Source organism: Pteropus medius, unplaced genomic scaffold, assembly GCF_902729225.1.
Source record: "Pteropus medius unplaced genomic scaffold, Ma_sr-lr_union100, whole genome shotgun sequence".
Lineage (NCBI taxonomy): Eukaryota > Metazoa > Chordata > Mammalia > Chiroptera > Pteropodidae > Pteropus > Pteropus medius.
This window is the reverse complement of record NW_024352787.1, coordinates 3,519,564-3,543,078: the sequence shown is the minus strand read 5'-3', so window position 1 is coordinate 3,543,078 and position 23,515 is coordinate 3,519,564. Positions and strand designations below refer to the sequence as shown.

At 34.1% G+C, this 23,515-nt stretch overlaps 1 protein-coding gene across 6 annotated transcripts in view; it reads right to left on the bottom strand.

Moving 5' to 3' along the window:
• TPP2 (tripeptidyl peptidase 2) overlaps nucleotides 1-23,515 on the bottom strand; it is a 65,392-nt gene that overhangs the window by 17,024 nt on the left and 24,853 nt on the right. For all 6 annotated transcript variants that reach the window (XR_005649988.1, XR_005649989.1, XM_039849467.1 and 3 more), the window contains exons 7-23: nucleotides 22,438-22,592; nucleotides 21,729-21,805; nucleotides 19,485-19,612; nucleotides 17,370-17,469; nucleotides 14,007-14,155; nucleotides 12,180-12,295; nucleotides 11,486-11,654; nucleotides 10,660-10,817; nucleotides 10,278-10,354; nucleotides 7,212-7,318; nucleotides 5,434-5,588; nucleotides 4,191-4,307; nucleotides 3,855-3,955; nucleotides 3,187-3,283; nucleotides 2,237-2,374; nucleotides 702-946; nucleotides 369-447 (exon numbers count right to left, since the gene is read on the bottom strand). Coding sequence is in view for 4 of the 6 variants with exons in the window: in XM_039849467.1 (XP_039705401.1) it covers nucleotides 369-447; nucleotides 702-946; nucleotides 2,237-2,374; nucleotides 3,187-3,283; nucleotides 3,855-3,955; nucleotides 4,191-4,307; nucleotides 5,434-5,588; nucleotides 7,212-7,318; nucleotides 10,278-10,354; nucleotides 10,660-10,817; nucleotides 11,486-11,654; nucleotides 12,180-12,295; nucleotides 14,007-14,155; nucleotides 17,370-17,469; nucleotides 19,485-19,612; nucleotides 21,729-21,805; nucleotides 22,438-22,592 (2,168 nt within the window). In the remaining 2 variants the exon portion in view is untranslated. The remainder of the gene's footprint in view (nucleotides 1-368; nucleotides 448-701; nucleotides 947-2,236; nucleotides 2,375-3,186; nucleotides 3,284-3,854; nucleotides 3,956-4,190; nucleotides 4,308-5,433; nucleotides 5,589-7,211; nucleotides 7,319-10,277; nucleotides 10,355-10,659; nucleotides 10,818-11,485; nucleotides 11,655-12,179; nucleotides 12,296-14,006; nucleotides 14,156-17,369; nucleotides 17,470-19,484; nucleotides 19,613-21,728; nucleotides 21,806-22,437; nucleotides 22,593-23,515) is intronic.

Below are 23,515 nucleotides of genomic sequence, written 5' to 3'. Positions count from 1 at the left end.
AATATTATGTTGGTTAAAATTCTATAAAATGCTCTAATTTTAACACCTTATTCACTTAAGCCAAGTTTAATTTGGATCTGTTTCACAGGAAGTTCAAGTATATTAGTCATGCAAGGTAGGAAAGGTTCAAAGCCAGAGTAACTTAGGCTTGGGAAAAACAATACTAAACACTTTAAAATACAACTAAATATTAACTGATCTTTACTTTGGGGAAAAAAACTATTAATTTTTTTTCTTTTTGCCAGGGAGATCTTCTCTTTTACCTATTCTGACATGTGAACTTAATTCCCATCTTTAAAGAAAGGGACATTTGGGAATAGGTAATTTCAATGTAATAAAACCCAAAAAACAAAAAACCTAGTACTTACAGCTTTCTTTCCAAGCTCAGTTTTTGACAATGTCAAGGATCCTGCAAGGTAGCATCCAGGTCCTGCCCCTTTAGGTATTCTAATAAGATTCAAAAGAGAAAAAGAAGAAATGAAAAAGTTTTACAAAGATAATTAGGGGTAAAAACATTAAAACAATTGCATTCTGAAATAATTCCCCCAGCTAAGATTTCAAAAATCAAAGGGAGAAATAATGTTAGTCTAAAATGGTACATGACGACATACTATATAAATTTAGCCTTAATATAATGAACTAGCATTAACAGACTACAGTGTATAAGATGGGCATTAAGTGTAAGCAACACGATCACTTACTTGTCATCAGGTAAGGAAGTAACAAAGAATGGCTGGTTATATTTGGGTGGTAGTGTCAAATTACTGGATTTCTTCTTTCCTAGAAGTGCAAGGCTATGATTTTCGTGAATATCTAAGCTCAAGGTATTAGACAACCTATGAGAAACAATAAATGGAAGATCTTTAAGACGTTCCAAATCACTGATTTGCTCATGACGAATCTGTAGTCGAACTGTATAATCTCCTTTCTCCAGTTTCAAAGAATACTAAAAAAGAAAACATTTGGGAAAAGTAGTTTAGCCAAGAAAATTAAAATCATAGTAAGAAGGTAAACAGGAATAGTTACCACTTACAGAGTGCTTACAGTATGTGAGGTACCGTGCAAGTTAAGGTACACAAATTTACATAACCACAAAACTGTGCAAGTGAGCAAGCAGGACCAGGGACATCAAGTGAACTGTCCAAGGTCACATACAGAGTAAAGGGAGCTGAAGGCAGGTCTGACTCCTAAGCCCTCATTCTTCCCACAATGAAAGGCTACTCCCATTTGCTCAGCTAAATCAGTCTGCTCCAGACTGAGAAAAGCAATGATTTTCCAGCACATGATTACTCAGAAACATGTATAAAACAACACCGAAAATGAGCAAAATTGAGCTATTGTAAATATCTAAGACACGCATACCCATGACTGGTAACATTTCTATTAATAATCAAAATGTCATACCCCTTTATTATAGACCAGAAAAACAGGGAGCCAACAGAGATCAAGGAATACAAATCTACTATGCTCCATCTAGTTAACCAGCTCGAGAGGATGGGATACTATATTCTGCATTAGCCATTTCTTCTGAGATTTTAAAAGCAACTAAAGTAATGTCACTACAATAATCCAGTCTGTACTAAGGAGATGTGACTGGGGCTTGCTTTGAATAAATCATTCCTTGAATGACTAAATGAAAAAAACTTACATAAGTTATTTTCATTACTTACCATAAAACTGTAAATATTACAGGAAGTACCTCATTTCTCTGTACCAATATTTCAACTAGAGATAAAATTTCTGAAAATTATGATTAAAAGGTTTTTTTCCCTTCAATACAACAGTGCCCAGCACAGTGCTTGGCATACAGTAAGTGGTCAAATCACAACTGTCCCATGAAGAAATAAACTTGAAAGTTCTAATAAAGTGAAGACACTTGGCATCACTGTAGTGCTCTTTATTCAGTTCAGACCTGGGATCATTTCAAGGCGTTCACATACATCAGATGACTTGTTGTCAACTTTCAGATGAGTGGAAGCAGTGCCAAGGAAGGAGAAATACTAAAAATAAAAAGCTATGCTGGCCAGTGTCTACATCATTCCTCAAAACTTAATTTGGCTGAAAAGCTGTCCCAGTCTGTTCTACAGACAACTGAGCTTCTAGTGATGTGTCAACATACTAAATGCAAAAGTATGGCATTTAAAAAAAAACAAATATTACCATAACAAGAAATCAGGAATTCCTTAGTTCAAGAAACAGTTTCTGTTAATTCTAAAAATCACTGTCAATTTTATACCTGATGTGGATAGGCATCGCCTGAACCCATCTGTCTTTTATTCTGGTCAAATATGATCCACAGTTGGCTGTCAAATTCTGATTCATATAATAATTCACAAAGTAACGGGCAGCTTGGAGTTACTTCCCCACTCTTGGGCTATAAAAAAAATAAGAAGAATCACTTACATGGTTTACATGATTTCTAACATAGATTTATATTGTTATTGATGAGACTTTTACATTAAAAGCATTACAATATTTTCTTGCAGGAGCCAATTTTAAAAATGTAGAACATCCAGTATTTTGGCACTAATAAAAGGTACTCCTCTTTTACAAACTTTTAAAAATACAAACCCAGCTATTTGTATTCATTAATAAAGCAATATATATTTACTTTATAAAACTGAAATTTGACAATTCACTGAAATCAATCACCTCCCAAACATTAAAATCAAACCTATATTATGCTTCAATAAGAGTTTTACTAAGATCTTACGAATCCCACATAAACACTTTGATCCAACATTTGTACTAGCCTCAACTACTTTTACCACTCATTCAACTTAGGAGTTACTCTGATGTCTCATCAGTTATTCTGAGCCTGCTTCACAGAAAACAATCAGGCCCATTACTATCATAATCAGAAAGCATCTGGTATCGACGAGACATCTAACCACTGGACAGGTAATACTGGACAGGTACCAGTGAATAGGTATGAGTGCTTACAAAAACTAAGGCTCAAAGGCCACGTCACCACAAATCAAAATCTGTGACTTCAAATCTGAATAGTACTTAGATTATTATAAGTCATAATTTCCCAAAGAACAATTCCAAATCAACCACTGTTAAATTACTTGACTGTATTTCATAGATATACTGAATATACATACCATCTTTCCATCTTTAAATTTACAATCTTAAAACACAAAAGTTCATTACAAGGGTATACTTTACTGCACAGACACTTACTTGATGAAAGTTATATGTAAGGATCATCTCATAAAGTTGACGATTATTTGGCAAAACATCTCTTGATCCTAAAGGTTTTGTTTTTGCACTAAGTGGGCTGTAATTAGACAATTACATAATTGACTTGATTTGAGTTCATTTAATGAGACCAAAAAAACCCTATAAATCAACAAAATCTATAATGCAACAAGTGACAAATGAGCATTCAGTATATTTTTTATTTTAATCATTAACTTATATAATTCTACTGACTGAACAATGGCAATAGTTTAAATTATGCAATATTACAAAGGTAATCTCTTCATGATAGACATTTTCAAATGTCAACTAATAATTCTTAACATAATTAGATCTCAGTGTTAGAGTGACAACTGCTAAGTGCTGAAGGATAAGTTTTGACTGCAGATGGTGCTCACTTGTCACAAGATGCGTCCTGCCAGGTGCCACAATGAAAGCTTTACATACATGTTATTTAAGGCTAGAAGTTGCTGCTGGGGCTGTGCCTCAGAAATCTGCCAGGATTCCTAGGCTAGAGTGTCATAAACTGAATTTTCATCTCCAACATTCAGACAAATTTAAGAAAATGACTCCTTAAAGAGTGTAAGAGACCCTTCTGCCCCCACCACATCAATACTCAACATCTGTAGCCCTGAAACATTTAATGATACCGTAGTGTTTGAACCCAGCTCTTCAAAGTTATGCAGGGAGCCAGATCTTCATATTTCAAGGAGGACTGCACATCAAAACGGTTGATTCCTTCCGATGCATGCTATGAAGGATATTTATCAAATCAGTTTCTTAAACTTTATTGAAAATAAACAGTATTTTTAAACAAAATTTGGACCTAAATAAATGTCTAAGTTTATAAGCACTCATGAATGAAGACTACTGTTATTTTCAGAACCATGGGTAATTTCCTTGTTGAAGTTTAAATACAATCAATGAGATTAATTTTCAAGTACACATATAACTAACATTAAAAATAATGAAAATGTGGAACTCACAATGTTTAACTGAGGAGCAGTACACACTATCCCATGGAAAGAAATGGTGTAATCAATATTGACATCACTAAGACTTGCCCACCAACGAGCAATGCAAAATTCAATTGCTTTCCCACTCTGCAAAGAAAAAGAAATTAAAAATGTGTACAACTTTTTTCTCAATTCCATTCAAATCATAAAATATAAATAGTAGGTATTTCAAAGAATTCTATGCTTTCAAACTTTTCCTATTTGTACACCAAGAAAATTCAACTGTTACCAGCTATGCTTGGAGTTATGCAAATTAGTTTCATACAGTGTAGGCATTTAAATAAACAATTATTTATTCATAAATCTACACTACTTGTCATAAAAGATCTGAGGCGGCTTCTGAAAACATATACAACAAAATAATAGTGGAAAATAAACTGAAATAAAAATTTAGGTCTAAAGGGAAAATTAAGAATAATAAGAGAAAGGGTTTTATAAGGCATATTCTCAATAGCCACAGTTGAGTTCTAATCTCAGAGCTGTCTGACAACCAAAGCAAAGTAAAATTATGGTCACTTTCATCTCTCTCCCTATTAAAATAATGGAAAACAAAAAATGTTCCTAGTGCTGAGTTTTATATTAAGTTTTCTAGTAATCAGTACATTAGAAAGTTTAAAAATGAATCATAACACTGATATATGAACATAAGTGAAAGTAGTCAGAAACATAAGAAACTAGGAAAGATCATATAACCAACTGAAAACACAATGCAGCAAGTTTAAGAAACAACATCAGTACATTCACCTTCTTTGGAGAAAGACTAGGCATTACCTCTTAACATATGCATATGTAATTCTGAATTACACAGGGTAAGAATAGAAATCTGCCATATTTGAAGTAATTTGTGTAGGAAGCAAGTAGCAGTTTCACCCAGAAAGCAAGGATTCTTAACAAGGCATTAATAAAATAACTTAAGTGATGTGTAGAAAAGTCTTAAATAAGGAAATTATCTACTATAGAATGAAGAAATAAACTCAATCAAGGTCCACACTGCAAGGCGTCAGTTTCTGTCAGACCTGTACTTTTCCTTGACTAAGTTATTTAAGAGTTAAAAAGAGATTACTATTTACTTCGGATTCAGTCCCAAGCATTAATAAAATATATAGCCCAATAAACACTAAATATAAACTATAAAATCAAATTCAAATACTAACCCATACCAAAAACAAAAACAAATTGTTTTAGGATTTTTCTATCTTTAATTAAAACTTACTAAGACAGGAAAAGCTTCGGTCAGTGTTCCTTTTTCTGGAAGGGAACAAAACTTATAGAATTCATGACTTCGATATGCTCTTTGCTTTACAAGTTGTACTGCATGGAGAACAAACTTGGCCGACACCTCAGAAGAACATGAACACACAGTAACTTCTAAAATAAGAAGCAAATTTTAAAACTGATAAGATTTAAAATGAACATAAAATGGTTTTAATAATGCCTGCTTATTAGGGAATAATACGTCAAGAATAAAATGATATATTCAAATGAAATCTGCATATTTCCTTAAAAACAGAATCAACAGAATATTAACAAAACTAAAGGTGTAGAATATTTAGCAATGGAAAATAAATCAGTATTAAAATGAACAACCACTATGCTGCAAACAGGTGAACACACAATTATCCTAATTGGGTACCTTTTAAAAATCCCTATCCTCAGGCTGAACTTAACTTTTCCTCTTGTTTTAGCTGAAAGCCACACAATTCCTGATAAACAAGATTTTAATTTTAGAAACCTCTATTTGTTATCATACTTAAATTCCATTAGTATCTATTTCTTCAAATTCATTGATAACTTTTCCTAGTCATTCTTGGTTTATTTGTGTCCTGTTTGCTTCTAGAAGGTATGACTGTCAGAATTACATATGCTTAGCTTTATTCTGAGGCAGAGGTGGAGGTAAGCCCAAATCGTTGTGAAGAAAGATCAGCAGCTTGTCTACTGAATACCCACTCTAATAGACAGAACTAAAGAAAGGCTTAATTCTCAAGGTGAAGTTGGTACAGAGTTCTGTGAGTCTAATTAATCACTAGAATACAAAATCTAGTGTTATAACAGTATTTCTAAATATTTGAAATAGGAATCATCTGCAGTACTTTTTTCTTTTTTTGCTTTATTTTCCCGCATTAGCCTTAGAGATACAACTGACAAAGAACATCGTGTAAGTTTAAGGTATACAACAGGATAATTTAATATATGTATACACTGTAAAATGTTTACCATAATAAGGCAAGTTAACACATTTATCACTTCACATAGTTACCGATTTTTTGGTGGTGAGAATATTTAAAATCTGCTTCGTAAATTTCAGGCATATAATACAGTACTGTTCAGTACGGTCGCCATGGTGGGCATTAGAGCCCTCGAACTGACTTATAAATGAAAGTTTGTATTCTTTGACCAACTTCTCCCCATTTCCTCTACCTCCTGTAGTACACTTGTAATCTAAGACTGCCAAACACTCTGAGTTACTTCTATTCTGGATCTAATAAATTTTAATTAAAAAAAAATACTAATTATTTTCAACACCAACCTAAACGAATCATAATTAAGGGTATTATAGCTACTGACGTTTACTAGTAAAAGGTTTCAGATTCAATATTAATTAACCATAGATTTTCATTCTTTAATTAATGTACATTTCATCAGAGCCTAACATAAGACAACTCCAAGGAGCCCTATGTGCACAGCAGCCCAGAACTGTTCAACAATGCAGCTCTGACTCTGATCATTACCAGATAAGGCATTATTCAAAACTAACTTAAATTCTTGAATATTAAAACAGCTTAAGATGGCCTAGAAGACTGGATATATGAGTCGATGCAAAATAGTACTGGACCTTGAAATAGTTTTGAACCTAATAGCAAATCTACGGGGCATTATAGTACTGTTATAAGAAAAGTATCACAGACATATGAACTTTATATAGTTATAACCACAGAAGAGACAGAATGTACACAAAGATAACTAGTCAAGAAAGATTTTAATTTTACTTACCAGCCCATGTTGCACCCTCAGGAACTTCAATAAAATGCCTTCGAATTTGACCAGGTTTAAAATGTACATCTGTAAAGGCTAGATCATAATGTGATGATTCATTTACTCTGAAAATTAATAAAAATTTAATGATTAAATGTGATACTCTTATAAAAAGCCTTTATATTATAAGCCCACTGGTACTCTATATTTTAATACTCATTAGAAATAAACACAAGGACTTAAAAGCTGGTTATAAAACAGTATGCACAATACTATCTCGTTTTTCCAACATGTTAGCAGAGAAATACTCAGGATAACCCAGTACAGGTGATTTTTCTATTTCTTATTTCCCTGTTTTATAATCTATAAGACACATCACACCCACTGGACTATACTGAGTTCTAAATATTAAAATCAAAAGCAATGTTTTATGTCATTGATACTGCCTCACAGCTGAGACTGGTATTAAACAAAATCCCTTTTGTAGCTTCAAAACACTCCCATATCATAATGACACAGTGTAGGTCAAATTGTATAATTTGCCCACAATGAAAACCTAAAATAAAGTACATGCTAAGGACAAATTCTAGTCAGTGTGACAAACATTTAATGAGTGCTTACTATATATGAGGCACTGTTATTAGGACCTACAAATACAACAATGAATATTTTCCTATGCTATAGACAACCTAGTGGAGACAGAAAAACAACCAAAGACGTTTAACCTAATATGCTCTGGGAAAACTGGAGTGTTAGGAGAAAAGAGATGAAGAGGATTTGGTTCATGCAAAGGGACCAGAAAAGCTTCCTGAAGGAGATGATATCTCAGCTGATTCTTGAATCTTATATATTACTGTGTCTAAGTTCCTACTGGACTTCTAGGAAACTGTTCCGCAAATTTTCCATGTGTATGTCACTTTTATCTCCTCAATGTCACTCTACATTCCCTATGGGCTGAGACCTTTTGCACATTTAATATTTACCAGTGTAATTAGCAATTCAGAAACTGTTAACTTAGAACCTTCCATTGTTCCCAGTACTCTCATAATTCCAATCTTGTCCTTCATCTACTAAACAATCTGTTTTGCATATACCATATAGGAACATGCATCACATTTAACCTGTCTTTAGTGGGGTCACGAATGATGTAAATTAAATTAAAAATGACAATAGATCATTCAAGTCTGTACCACGAGCATGTAAAAATGTGCCATGAAGCAGCAAGAAGGGACTCTTTTTATCTGAAGATGACCAGGAACACGCCTGGTCATTAAAATAAGAGACAGGCATTTCTCCAAAGACATACAGATGGCCATTAGACATATGAAAAGATGTTCAGTGTCACTAATGATCAGAGAAATGCAAATTAAAACCACAATGAGATATCACCTCACATCTGTCAGAATGGCTACCATCAATAAATCAAAAACAACACAATTTGGCGAGGATGTGGAGAAAAGTGAACCCTCGTGCACTGTTGGTGGGATTGCAAAATGGAAAACAGTATGGATGTTCCTTAAAAAATTAAAAACAGAAATACTTTATGACCCAACTATTACACTTCTGAGTATTTATCTGAAGAAAACCAAAATGCCAATTCGAAAAGATATATGTACCCCTATGTTCACCACAGCGCTATTTACAATAGCCAAGTTATGGAAGCAACCTAAGTGCGCATCAATAGACAATTAGATAAAGAAGATGTGGTACACATATACAGTGGAACATTACTCAACCATAAAAAATGAAATATTACCATTTGCAATGACATGATGGACCTAGAGAGTATTATGCTAACTGAAATAAGCCAGACAGAGAAAGACAAATACCATATGATTTCACTTATATGTGGAATCTAAAGAACAAAATAAATGAACACACAAAACAAAAATAGACTCATAGAGAACAAACTGGTAAGGAGGTTGGGGGGCTGGCTGAAAAAGGTGAAGGGATTAAATATAAATTGGCAGTTACAAAATAGTCACAGGGATGTGAAGTACAGCAGAGGGAATATAGTCAATAATATTGTCCTAACTATGTATAGTACCAGGCGAGTACTAATCAGGCAGATCACTTTGTGAATTACATAAATGTCTAACCACTATGCCATGCATCTGAAACTAGTATAATATTGAATGTCAATTCTAATTGAAAAAAATAAAAAGAGAGACAAGAAACTAAAGCAAAGAAATGAGCTGTGCAAATGTATCCAGTGCTGTCGGCATTGGTGGTAACCTCAGGGAAATGCACAATTTAGTACACAGAATAACAGGGAACAAAGGCTTGTGAAGGATCACTGCTATTTTAAGGAGCATAACTTGATCCCTAAGCATGTCGCTGATGTATTTAAACAGAAAGCAATAAGGTCAGATTTAAGTTTCTTGGTTCCAGGGTAGAAGATTGAAAGGAAAGAGTCTAAAAAAGGGAAGAAACAGGAGAAAACAATAATCCCAGAGACAAGGGGGAAAAGTGGAGTGGGGGTGGGAGGGGATGAAGTCATACTGTCAAATACTGCAGAGGGACTGGGCAAGATGAAGGCTAAAACGTCCTCCCAATCAAGGCACTCTGGTGGAAAGCAGTTTCAGGGCAGGGCAGATGACAGATATGATCACTTACTGTCACAGTGAACGAGGAATAGCATGACTGAATATGAGCCACCTTAAACTTTGAACAAGGAGAAGAATTAAAGCCTGGTTATCTGGATCTTGCCTATTCTTTAAATGTTCACATCACTTCCATCAATAACCATTAAAAAATTACAACTGACTGTTGAATGATGTGGGGTTTGGGCACTGACCCCCTATGCAGTCAAAAATCTGACTCCCCAAAATTTAGCTGTCCCTCAGAATCCATGAGGAATTGGTCCCAGGACAACCCATGGATACCAAAATCTGCAGATGCTTAAGTCTCCAATATAAAATGGTGTGTATCAGTGCATTAGTTGGCCTTCTGCATCTGCAGACTCTCAACCACAGATTTAAAAAGTCCACATATAACTTAGCGCATGTAGTTCAAACCTGTGTTGTTCAAGGATCAGCTGTTACCGTACATGTAATAGCAACCTGCTGGTAGCTTGCTACTTACTTTGCTGCTATAACTGCAGTGATTGGAACTCTGAACAGGGGACCTGCATTAGGGGATGCTATATCATAGCCACACACCTTGAAAAAAGAAATGTTAAGTTTCAGTATCCATAAACAAACTTTTAACAGTGAAAAAAAGAAACAAAGAGAAAAAGGTGTAATCTATTTACAGAATAAATTAATCTAACACTAAAATTTAAAGTTCCTAAGCACAAGTTGATATCAATTTTCTGATACTGAGTCACATAATTATTGGCAAATAGCCTAAACAAATACACACAGGACAACCCTTGACTAATGGGGAAAAGAACTGCCACACACTGCCAAAGTACTTTAAAACATTTTAAAGAGTAAAGAAAGTAAAAATGAAGATACACCAATACCTCTGTAAAATGTAATCCTTCTCTTAAGCCCCGGGGATCCACACGTATATTTATGTGTCTACATTGATTCATGAGCTCCAAATGGCTGGGACACTGAACCCAAGATGAATTTGAAGTTAAAGCTAAATGAAGTTGAAGGGATATTTTTTCAGAGTTTTCTGCATTAAAAAGACCAAAAATTGAAGATTAATACTTTTTCCTTTTCTTTCATTTTAAAAGGTTCTATCTTCTTTCAAGAAAATTTAGCAAATGAGTTTGGTTGGTTGTAAAATATAACCAACTTAAAAGTCACAGAACCTTTTTCACTCAGTACACTTGTGATCCATCCACACTTTCACCCAACACTGCTCTATAACCTTAAAATAAGGAATTTTAGCACATAGTTTTCATTATTGTATGTGGACAATAGGATTTGACTGAAATGAAGACTGTCATATGTAAAGTGATGACTACTTTGTTTATATCTCATTGAGCTGAAGTTCTCTTTTAGCTCCTTCTACCACTTCCCACTCTCCAAGAGAAAACTGTCTTATATTCAAGTAGTGAAAATAGGAAAGAAATGAGTTTCATTATCCACAGAGTTATATAACTCAAGGTCACTGAAGGTCCATTTTACTGTTTTTCTTGGTAGTTAGGACGCTAACTGAATTGCCATTGTATTGGGATCCTAAATGCCATCACCTTTTTTCTAAAAATCCATAAAATTTGAAATGATAATACTGTCAATTCATGTTTCCTCTTGAAAACATTATCCCAAACAGCAATTCTATTATATTATTCATTCAAACCACATGAGCATTTCAGCTTACTGTCCCCGTTTACTTACCAGTATTTTCAGGAAATACAGGTTCAATGCCAACGCCATGATCTGAAGGTGCAGCCACCTGAACAGGATCTCGGAGGTAGATACCACGATTATTTCCAACGGTAACAGTGAAACCTAATTTATTAGCAAATGCTGTATTCTGAACGAGGTAGTCATAGGCTTTATCAACCTATTAGAATACAAAGAGTAAGATAAAAATAGTTAAGTCAAGAAAATATTTTGTTGCAAGTTATCAATTTGATTTCACTTGTAGCAAAGTACAAGCAAAAAGTTAGTTTCTACAGTCTGCTTTCTAAAATTAAGACGGGAATTCTAGATTTTTAGACAAAATACTAGTCTAACTACTGGACTCGCTTTCCTCTCTTCTCTCTTTATTCGCACTATTATTCCCAAGTAACCAAAGTTAAGAACTCTTCTATATGCCATTATGATTTACCAGTTCTTGCCCTTTACCTCTTTGCTTTGAATTCCTACCCTCTATGTGTCCTATATCTATTATATTTCTCTTCCTGCAACAAATTTATCTTAACTAAAAAGTTTATTTTCATATCCTCTGTTTACAGTTCAGAGACTACTATAATCATACAATCTAGAATTAGATACACTCAATCATTATTGTAAAAGGAAATATCATCCAGTAATTACTAAGATACCATCTTAATGATTTACAAATCATTTCTCATAAACACAATACCTGAATAATACCATGTCCTTGGGCAAATACTTCTATATTGTCAGCCTTCACTGCAGTGTTCTCTAGCGCTCTTCTGACTGAATGAACTGTATAGTTAACAGTATTGGCTTTCAGACCTAAAATTTAAAAACAAAAACAAGAAAAAACTGTTAGAGAGCTCGTGCAAACCTTTTCCCTCTCATTAGTATATATAACATGTATGTTCTCTGGCTTTAATGTCTTGTGCTTTATTTAACATTCATTTTTGAATTTTTTTTTAACTTAACTAAACAGTCTGATCAAAACTGCTGGCATCACACAAAGACTTCATTTAACAATAAGTACTGCATTCCCATTATACAAAGGCACAAATGCAGGCTATGCAGAGATATAACGTAAATGTATGAAGTAGATACCTAAAAGGCATTAGAACGACATTTTCTTTTAAACATTACTGGTCAAGTGATACAGTTGCTGGTAGTAGTTTTCAACACAGCTGCATGTTACAAAAACCATGGGAAGTTAAATAAGCAAAAAAGATGTTGAGGCCTCAACATAGACCAATTAAATCAGCATCTTTGAGACTGGATCCCAGGCATTAATAATGAATTAAGAGCTTCCTGGGTGTTGACAGAGAGCACCCAGGCTGGGAACGACTATTCTATGGGAAGGATATGGAGGCCAACAATCTGTAAATCCTGTATTAATGACTATTGTTAAAGACAAAAGCAGTACAGCATTTCTGTCCTTTCCAGAGCTCATCCAACTTGTAAACACCTTTGATATTGTAAAAAATGAGCAAAACAAACATGGAAATATCATGCTGCTGTAAGAGCAAATCAAGAAAGTGAGCGATTTTGTCAGTGAGACTCCAAAAAAAGGTGAAGCTCTAGCAGAGGAATGATCTTTACATCAGTCAGATTTTTATAATGCAAATGAGTTTTCAAAGCTAAAAAAATGGCAGAAAGGAATCCTAGATAGAGCACTATGCCTAAACACAGGAGGCATGAGCAACTTTGAAATATCTGGTCAGGTTAAATAGGACTAGAAACCAGGGTGGAGAGTCCTAGGATTTTATTAGAGAGACACTTCTGAGGTGGAATTGTCTCAATGGTCTGGCTACCCCGACTTTCGGACATAGGCAATGCCAGTGCCACCGTATTTAATACCATAAGCCTCCCGCACAGCACCCTCGAAATTCTGATCTCTCTTTCCACTTCATTTTGCTCCATGGCAATCTGTACTACCTTCTAACATGTAATATAAACTATTTCTTATTTTGTTCATAGTCTGTCTCACCCAACTATAATATAAACAGGTATTTTTGATGTTTTGTTCACTAATTTGGCCCCAGAGCTAAAATGATGATTGACAGTCATTAACAGCCAATAAATAATTTGTTGAATGACTACATATCCAAATCTTATTACCACATTGTTTTCCACCTTAAACTTTACTTGAGCCAGGACTTTACCAATTCTACCACATTTTCTCACTATGAGAATATGAGAAAACAAAACATCTGTCTCCAATACAGTAAGATAAATTTATTCAATTATTTTTTATGGCTACCATCTAATTTTATGCTATAAACAAAATTTCTAGATACTTAACACCTACTTTCTTAACCTTATAAATTATACATTTTACAAACGGGACTAAGATGAACTATAAAACTATATATTTAAAATCCATTTTATAGTGCCATTTCTATCTCATTAAGAAAAATAATTAAACTATGACTGAAAATTATGCAGAATAGCCAAAACTCACCATCGTTTTATTGGAAATTTCGAAATAGTACCATGAGAACACTAAGCAATGTAGAGCACTAAGCAACATTCTTACCTGAAAGTATCAGGGCAATGCCTCCACACGCATTGGGAGAAGACATAGACGTCCCATTCATTAGCTGAGTTCCTCTTAACGTCCAGTTAGGGACAGAAGCAATGGCTCCTCCGGGTGCACTGATACTCACTCCAAGGGCCCCATCAGCACTAAATGAAAAGCCATTAGTTTGCTTACAATGGTGAAAACTGAATAAACATGAGCATTCATAAAAAGGCCACTGGTCAAATAAATTACAGCACCACAAACTATTTGTAGTCACTGAAATCAATGGGGAAAAATACCCAACACAACTATTTCCATATTAAGCAGAAATTTTTTTCCTTGTAAATGGACAAAATCTATGTGTGTATGTGTATGTGTAAAAAGTATCGGGTGTATTTATTGAGGGAAAATAAATATCATTGCTCAGACTCCTTGATGAATGGACTTTTGTCTATAACAAGTAGAAGCTTTATCTTTGTCTAAAGTTTAAAAGTCACATTTAAAAAAAGCTAGTAAAATTAACTTTAATAATGTTTTTTTTAACCCAACATATCCAAAATATTTTAAAATGTAATTGACAGGGGAAAAATGAGTTAATTTATAGTCTTTTTTTGTACTAAGTCTTGAAAATCTGATGTATATTTTGCACTTACTACACATCTCAATTCAAACTAACCTCATGTGACCAGTGGCTGCCATTCTGGACAGGGCTTAAGTCAACAGGGTTGCCTCACTGAGTGCTTTGACTAAGTAAGGTCTAATGAATTAAAATCTATAGAGATCATCATCACATCATCACCAAACACAAGCTCTGCCCTCTTTTCCAAGTAAAGGAATAATGTAATGGCACACTACTTCCTCCTACTGGGAAGAGTGGCCATAAGTTCCCCACAGAGGATGCTGGCCTTTCCATTCTACCATTCTTCCCCCAACTGACTGAATTATTCTTATTCCAAGCTAGGAATACTAATACGATTTAGTTTCACATTTTTACATAGAGAGCTGAACGCAATGCACATCAGATCTTCCTTTTGAAATGTGCTGGTGTCAAATATTGTTAGGTAAATATCTGGCAACATATAAATATTTTCATGCAGTATTACCGAGTAACAAAAGTAGGTTACAAAAATGCCTGAATAGGGTGATCTCCCATTTATGCACAGAATGATTAAAAGATGTTCACCAAAATGTCACCCAAACATATCACAGATAATGAGATTTAGGGTAATTTCTACCTACCTCTTTGCACTGCCTATATTGTCTACCTATGTTCACAATGAGCATTCAGTATCTTATAACCGGGAAGAGTCATGAATTCAAACTACTTCCTATTGCTTTCTGTTAATTTTCCACTAGTCTGTTAAAGTGGCTAATCATAAAGCATTTAATCAGTATTCTAAAAATGGGTTCTATGAAATACATATAAAAACTTTATTAAAAAAATAAAATTTTCCTAATATAAACTTTACATATTCCTTATAAAAACCTTAGACACTGTTTCTTTAAAATAAAAAAGCTAGTGATAGTTTTCTTCTAAAATACAATATATAATAAAAATTCAAAATGTTTATGTAGACATTATGTGGTAATCTGCCTTTAAGAAATATGCCATACTTGCAAATACCAGGGAGTCAAGTAAACTCTTTGTCTGACAGTCTTTCCTGACAAAGAGGATTTTTTAAATAGTACTACAGAATGTACTTGTTCAGTGATCGTTAGTCAATGTTTTGTTTCATACTCTAATATTTAAACCACATATTTGCAATAATAGTCAGTTCATAGTAAATATGAAATAAAATCTCTCAATGCTTAGAAAAAATGGTTTGTGAATCATTATCTCTTTAATTCAAGCTTCCTCCACAATTAATGAATTTGTTTCCTTAAAATAATTGTTTAAATGTTCTTTAGGCAAATAAGACTGACAAAGGCTGGTTTAGGCATTCTATAGTACTTTATTTTTATGCTGAGTGTAATATAAAACATTTAAAAATCAATTTTAGAAGAGAATTAACACATTTAATAATTAGTACATTTATTAACTGAATATAAAACACATGAACCTTTGCCAACTTTGCCTCTTATTCCTAGCCACTCTTATTTAGTCATGTGGCGTTTTAGGCCAGCTAGTTGGGCTGATGAAGGCAATCTATGGTGATGATAAAGGCAAGGCTTGCTGAACCACATGGAGATCCATAGCCTGATTGCTTTTAATGACAGTTATAATAAACTACTGAATTTATTTTTTAAAGAAGACATTACCTACAGAAGGGCAGGAAGATACCTGTAATTCAGGATTAAACTTAGCATTACCACATTTGATCTGATCCCAACCAATTTTTCTGATCTTATTTTCTAACACTGCCTTTTTTATTTTATACTGCAGACAAATCTAACCACTAGTTATTTTCCCCAAAACCCTTACACTAAAGCCTGTTCATCTTTGGGTTCATGCTGTTCTTGCCATATAAACCTCCTCTCTTCTCTCTCAAAATCCTATCCATCCTTCAGGACCAACTCCAATACAATCTCCTCCTTGATGGGTTTCACTCAAAGGGAAATGATTGCTTCCACTTATATAATCACATTGTCTGAAAATGAAATCGTGAACTCAGATCGCAATCTGCTCATTTATGCCTTGCCTACCGAAGGCAATAAAGTATTTACTAAACTGAATTCAAAATCTATTCTCTTTAAAAAATCATTCCAAATAGGTAAAGGGATGAATTAATAGGCTTTATTTTCCAGAAAGGGCCTGTACACACTAATAGCATAAGTTATTAGATAACACGAGGGATTGTATAAATTAGAACTTAATACACCTCGTGAGAAAAATAATCAATTCCTGGAATCGGATATAGTTCGCAAAAGGCTTCAGGAACCAAAATGTTCATTTATGAACAGAACCTGCCTACTATGAATTGTACCCAAAACTGTTCACAGGTATAAACAATGTGATGCTTTACAAAAGCTTGGGGCTTTTGTTTCACCCAAGGTTAAATATCAAAAATATTGCAAAAAAGGCTTTCTCTCCTTTCTAAAGATATTGAAGTCTTTACTTTTTATTTAGATCCTCATAAATGAAAGATCTGGAGCACAGGTTTAAGAATTACTCTCAGAAAAGTTAAGTCATAAGCCAGGAAGAGTTTTGGATGCAATGGTCATTTAACAATCGTCATTTAATATCTAACAATAAAATATCTGTAGTTTACTTCTTTAATGATCAGTTTCCTGTGATGTGATTGTTAATCAAAATGAAAATGCTGAAAAAGTAAAAACTGACAGAAAGAGTTAGTAAAATTACCAAAACTCTGTCCCTCCCCACCACGTAAAGTTTAACCAAATATCTGTAATAGTCTCCATGTCCTATTCTCAACCTACCTGGGGCCTCTAGAAGACCACGTATATTGATTTGCAGGTAATTTTTCTCGCAGAGAATACTCAGCAACCATCATATCAGGAGAAACATAAGCACCAACACCTGTGGGATAGATTACAAAATATAAAAGGACACGAAATAGAAATCCTAATTCTAATACACTAGTCACTCAGCTGTGTGGCCTTGGGTAAATCACTTGATTTCCCTATGCCACAATTCTCGCTCATAAAATGGAAAGATAAAAAAACTTAACAAAGTAAAGTTTACTATGTAGCAGACATAATCTATCAGGATTATTATGCGGATTAAGAATAATAATGTACCTAAAGTGTGTGCAGGTGTAAAAGAAAAATAAAGAGGATGTGTTTTAAACTATAAAATATAATAGAAAAATTAAGTAATTAGTTGACTGGTCATTTTTAAATGACCATTGTATCTAAAACTCTACCCATAAAATCAGCAGTATTCCTTTCCTCAAAAATGGCTATAATAATGGGCAGAAAGCAAAGACATAACATGCTACAGTCTTCTAGAAAGATACGCAAATGTAGTCCAGTCAGACTCTGCAACATATAATATAGAGATCAAACCTGGTTCTTTCATTTTAGAAATTTGGAAACATCTCCTAGAGAGGTTGGGAAAATGTACAAAATACATATGTATGGCTGGCAGAGAAAAGATTTAGAATCCAGGTCTACCAGCTTCTAGTTCTTCTTTATAACATACACATATTCAGTGTAGAGACTGGATAGAACATGTGTTAGTTAAGAGAATTTAGGTTAACAATGTTGTCACATAAAATTACAATCATTTTGTAAAATTTAGTTCAAAGTTTTCTGTGAATATGGGAATAAGAAAAGAAAAAAGCACTGAGTATTATAGCAGAGCAGTAAATTTTGATCTTTAGATACTTTTTAGATCTATTTTGTTTCATTTTCATTTGTTTACTTAAAACATATAGAGCTGAAATACACAATGGATATATATCATTGGCAGGTACTGTTGTCTTAACACATGATGTAACAGAATTACTTAAGCAACAGGTTTTAAATAACAGAGTAAGGTCTACCTTGCTTAAAATTTAGAAACTATAAATATAACCATGTCCTATAAATATAAGATCACTGTTATTTTAAAACAATAAAAATTTTAAAGGACCAGTTTCTAAACTTTGATACCCAAATGTAATTATATCTATAATATCTATAGTGTTTGTGTATCTATAACATCTATAATATGTATATATCTATGCAGTTACTAATGTATACTCCAGAAAAATTTTTTGGAACCAGTCATGCATCTAATCACAAATGTTAAGAGGTATAAGATCTATTTTGATCTCATATTTAAAGATGAACAAAAAAATTTTAGGCAACATTTACCAAATAGTTATTTCTCTCAATTCATCCTCCTCATTCATGCTGCATATTAAAAAAAAAAAAGAGCGCAGGTTTTGTGTTTCGTGGGTTTTTCTGCTTAAGTTGACAGCTACTGTACTACAACGTAAACTAGTTTTATTTTCATATAATGACTGCAACTAATTTTGATTTCCCATAACTCATTAATGGGCATTTTTTTCATTATAGTGAAATACATAACATATCCAAAGATTAAAAAGTGGAAGAAAAGCTACGCATTCATGGAACGAATATGTTTCAACTGCTTCCCTTCCTTTATATCTGATTCTTTCTGCATGCCCCAAGAGAAATTAAAGGAGAAAAGTATACTATAAACAAGTAGTCATACACTATAAGTAAAAAATAAAGCAAGTGTCTTTATTTACATTGTTCACTTAGTCTGGAAAGCCCTTTCCTTGCTCAGATCTACCTACTGAAATCCTCATTCCCATACTTTTTCCAGAAAGCTTTACCTAAATTCTCAAATCAGAAGTAGCTGCACTTTTGTAATCCCAGAGCACTGTTTGTACTTCCATTAAACTACTTACTCCAGTCAACTGTAAACTCTAGATGAGCAGGTCCCTACTAGATTGCAGTTGCCAGTATACATAGGGTTGACGGTGTCTTGCATATAATAGAGATCCAATTAACATGGGATTAATGGAGTATTTTTGTTTGCTGTTCAACAAAACAAGTCCATTTCTAAAACAAGAAACTAACCTATTACGCTTGATGTAGTTCCACCTGGACAACCAACTGTAGAAAGGCATGGACCATTATTTCCAGCACTTGAAACATAAATGATGTTATGCTTCCATACTGCTTCATTAATTACTTCACAAATTCTCCTGAAAGAGAGAATTCCTCTGAACATGAAAAAACTGTCCTACATTTCAAGAACTATATTATTATGTGAAAATATTTTCAAATTGACTTATACAAAAAACAAACTAAAATATGGTTCCAAGAAGTAGGACTAAGACAACGGTTATAATTAAGGAGGTATGCATTAGAATTAGTAGACATTTCTCAAACTATAAACGCTTAGCCTCTATTCCTAAAGTATTTATAATACCAAAATATTGTTAAAATGTATAGTTAAGTAAATTTAGGCACCAGCCACCACTGACATTTCGGGTGATACACCCTAGTTGGGTTTTAGTGACGAGATGGAGTTATGAAGCCAGGTTAAACGTGGAGAAAATGCTAGATACAAAACTGAAAACATGTGGGGAAAACTACAAAAGGACTGAAAGCAAGTACTGAAATATTAGCAGTGATTGGGTAGTGGGGCAATAGGTGGTTTCACTTCCACTCCTACTTAAAACGAGGTATTCGGAAATGACTCTTTAAGGGATTCCTATATATATCTATGATTAGTAAAAACAGTGAAGGAAAATAAGGCAGGAGGGAGAATTTAAGATTAAACTTTAAAATATCAGAAATCTTGCTTGATAGCAAGCAAGAAAAATGCACTGGTATTAAAGGAGATGAAGTTAAGACTATGAAGAAAATGGTGTCCATATAATGAAGGTATAGGGTCAAGGACACTCCAAAGTCATAAGTGTGAAGAAAGGAATATTAGGGAAAGATGACTTTAAAACAGTGAATGTCAAAGGAGAAGAGAAGGAAATAGACTTAGGTAAATAAGATACTGAGCAAAGAAAGGGACATTTTATGCGTGAATAAAACGACTGAAGAAGACATGGTGCTTGTTACATAGATAAGAAATGGGTGTATCACAAGAAACCTAGAAAACTGTAGTACCAGTTACATAGGAAAATTAAGGTATTTGATAACAGTAAACTATAAGGTCTGGCATGGTAAAATTTTCATTTTGGCAGAACTTTATTAAAGAGCTTCAGAAACAATATAAGTATATATGGATGGCTTGGTGGTGGGAGGAGGGAAAAATGATCAATAATACTCTAAATAAGATAATTTCAAAGTTATTAGTATGAAGGAAAAGAGGTGAAGTAACATGACATCAAAACTAAGCCACTGGATTTGGCAACAGGAAGACACTGATGACACAGGGAGGAGGAGTCGGGGTGTGAGACATGTCAGGATGGACAGAGGAGACATAGAAACAATAAATATACACAACTAAGTTTTCCTGGAAAAGTGAGTGAAGGCAGTGTGAAATGAGGTTTTGTTTCTGTTTGTTCTAAAGCTAGCAGATTCTAGAGCATGTCTATGTACTGAGCGATAATAATCCAAGAAAGGAGAGTGGAAATGGGAACCAGATTGCAAGTGCTTGAGTGACTTTTGATACTGACACTTCTTGCATTAGAGTCAGAGTAGGTCATAGGAAGGGCATTAAGTCCCTTACAAGGGCATAAAGACCCCTAATCAAAGACAATGCTGTGTTATCATTAATTAGAGATCTGTGGTCATAAACATAAAGCGTGATGTCAGTGTGCCTCTCCGGCAAAGCCTGGCAGATCAGGTGTGGGATCACGGAAGGAAAAAAACAGGGTTTCCAAAAAAGTTCAGGCTTCCTGTGGATGAAGAATTCTAGTGATGAATGGGTCGTGGAGTCTACCTGGCTAGGAGACAATGACATAAAAGATATGACCATGGGGATGGGGGCCACGGGTCTAGATAGGGGTCCCCAAACCCCGGGCTGTGGACTAGTACCAGGCCGTGGCCTATTAGGAACCAGGCTGCACAGCAGAAGGTGAACAGCAGGTGAACGAGCCAAGCTTTATCTGCATTTGAAGCTGCTCCTCAGTGCTAGCATCACTGCCTCGGCATCACTTCAGATCATCAGGCATTAGATTCTCAAAGTAGCACCGGTCCTTGGTGCCAAAAAGGTTGGGGAACTGTTGGTCTGGGAGATGTATGGTTACCATCTAACCACGACTGCTCTTTTCAGCTGTGATATTCAATTCAGTTATGAAATGCATTTCATAGTCTTCATTGGCTAAGGTTCAAGGCTAACAATTGTCAAAGAATACTTACCCTGAATTTGGCCAGTGAGTTGCTTCTCCATAGCTGTAGTTGACAAGATCACACTTATGATTTATAACTTCTATCATCTATTAAAAAGATGAAGAATCTAATTTAGGCAGCAATTTACAGAAACATAAAGGCATGGAATCTCACTTTCTTAACCAGTCATGTTCTAATTCAAATCCAAATATATGTTACTTCTAGGCAAAGGTTAATAAACTTAAAAAAAGGTTGGGGGAGACAGAGTAAGGTAAGTAGTCTATAAAAAAATAAAACAAACATTTGCAGAATGGAGTGGGGAAAAAGCAGCTGAATGTTTCTTACTAAATTCTAAAATTGCTAAAGCTAAAAATATAATTCATATGTTAAAATGAACTGTAGAATATTACTTAAATAATTCTGAGGCTAATGGAGCAAGCCGGCTGAAAGATGTGTTTTTTTTTTTTTTTGTTAAAGTATCTCAAAATAGCTTGCTAGGGGATTTAACTAGAAATGAGAAGTATAGTATAAATAATATTTTCATATTTTCCAAAAAAATTTTACCCTAATAATTTTTAATAGCTGAAAGAGAAATTAAGCGTTTTTGCTTTTAAAAACAAAATCCTGTATACCAAATATAGTTCAATATATTCTTGGAAAACCGAGAGCACTTAATAAATCTAAAAATATCTAAGATCATCAATCATTAATATTCTATCGTCACCTCACAAATACTTACAGCTCTTATAAGGCCTGTGCCTGTTTCCATTGTGCTCAGTCTTGTATCTCCAATCTTGATTGAAAGAATCTGGGCACCAGGAGCTACACCATTCCGTTCAGGTTCTTCGGGAAAATGCCCAGCAGCTATACTTGCTACATGTGTTCCATGAGCTCCTAGAGGTAAAAAGACGGGAATATGACAAAATAGTCTCCCAAATTCAAAGTATTAACCATTCAATTCAATTTGCATATAATCATGATAAAAATAATCAAATAAAAACTTTTTCATCTTAATATCTAATAACATATTATCTTAATTCTCTTATAATTCCCCCAAAAATGACTCTTTGAATTCCATATAATATTCTGGTACCTTAGATTTTACCCTGTTCACTGAAAGCAAAAATGCTAGTCACAGGGTGAGAAAGTATTTGCAATATATACAACTGATGAAGAACTTATATCTAGAATGTAATCATTCAAAAGAAAAGTGAAATTGGTACAACACTTTAAAAAGCATTTCACAGAAGAGAAATGGCACATAAATATACAAATGTTCTGCTTCATTAGTCTATCTGGGAAGTGCAAATCCAAGCCACAATGAGATACCTCTACATACCTTTCAGAATGGCTAAAACTTTAAGGGTGACAACAGCAACTGTGGATAGGGATGTGCGCTCATGCATTGCTGGTGGGAGAGTAGACCAGCATTTTGGAAAGCTGAACACAGGCATAGCCTACTATCCAATATCTCCACTTCTAGCTGCACACCCAAAAGAAATGTGTATACACGTACACTAAAAGACATTTGTAAAAATGTTCATGGCTTGTAAAATTCACAAACTTGAAACAATCCCAAGATCTAACAATAGTAAACAGTGTAGTCACAGATTGAATATTATACAACAATGAACTACTTCTATACACTATGAAATAAACATAAAAATAAGGCTGATCTAAAGGAGTCACACACAAAAAAGATATATACTGAATGAGTCCATTTATATAAATGGAAAAATACCATACTAGGTTGAACCATGTGCAACTACCACTACTTAATCATTTCTGACGTACAAAAACAGCAACACCAGAAAGTT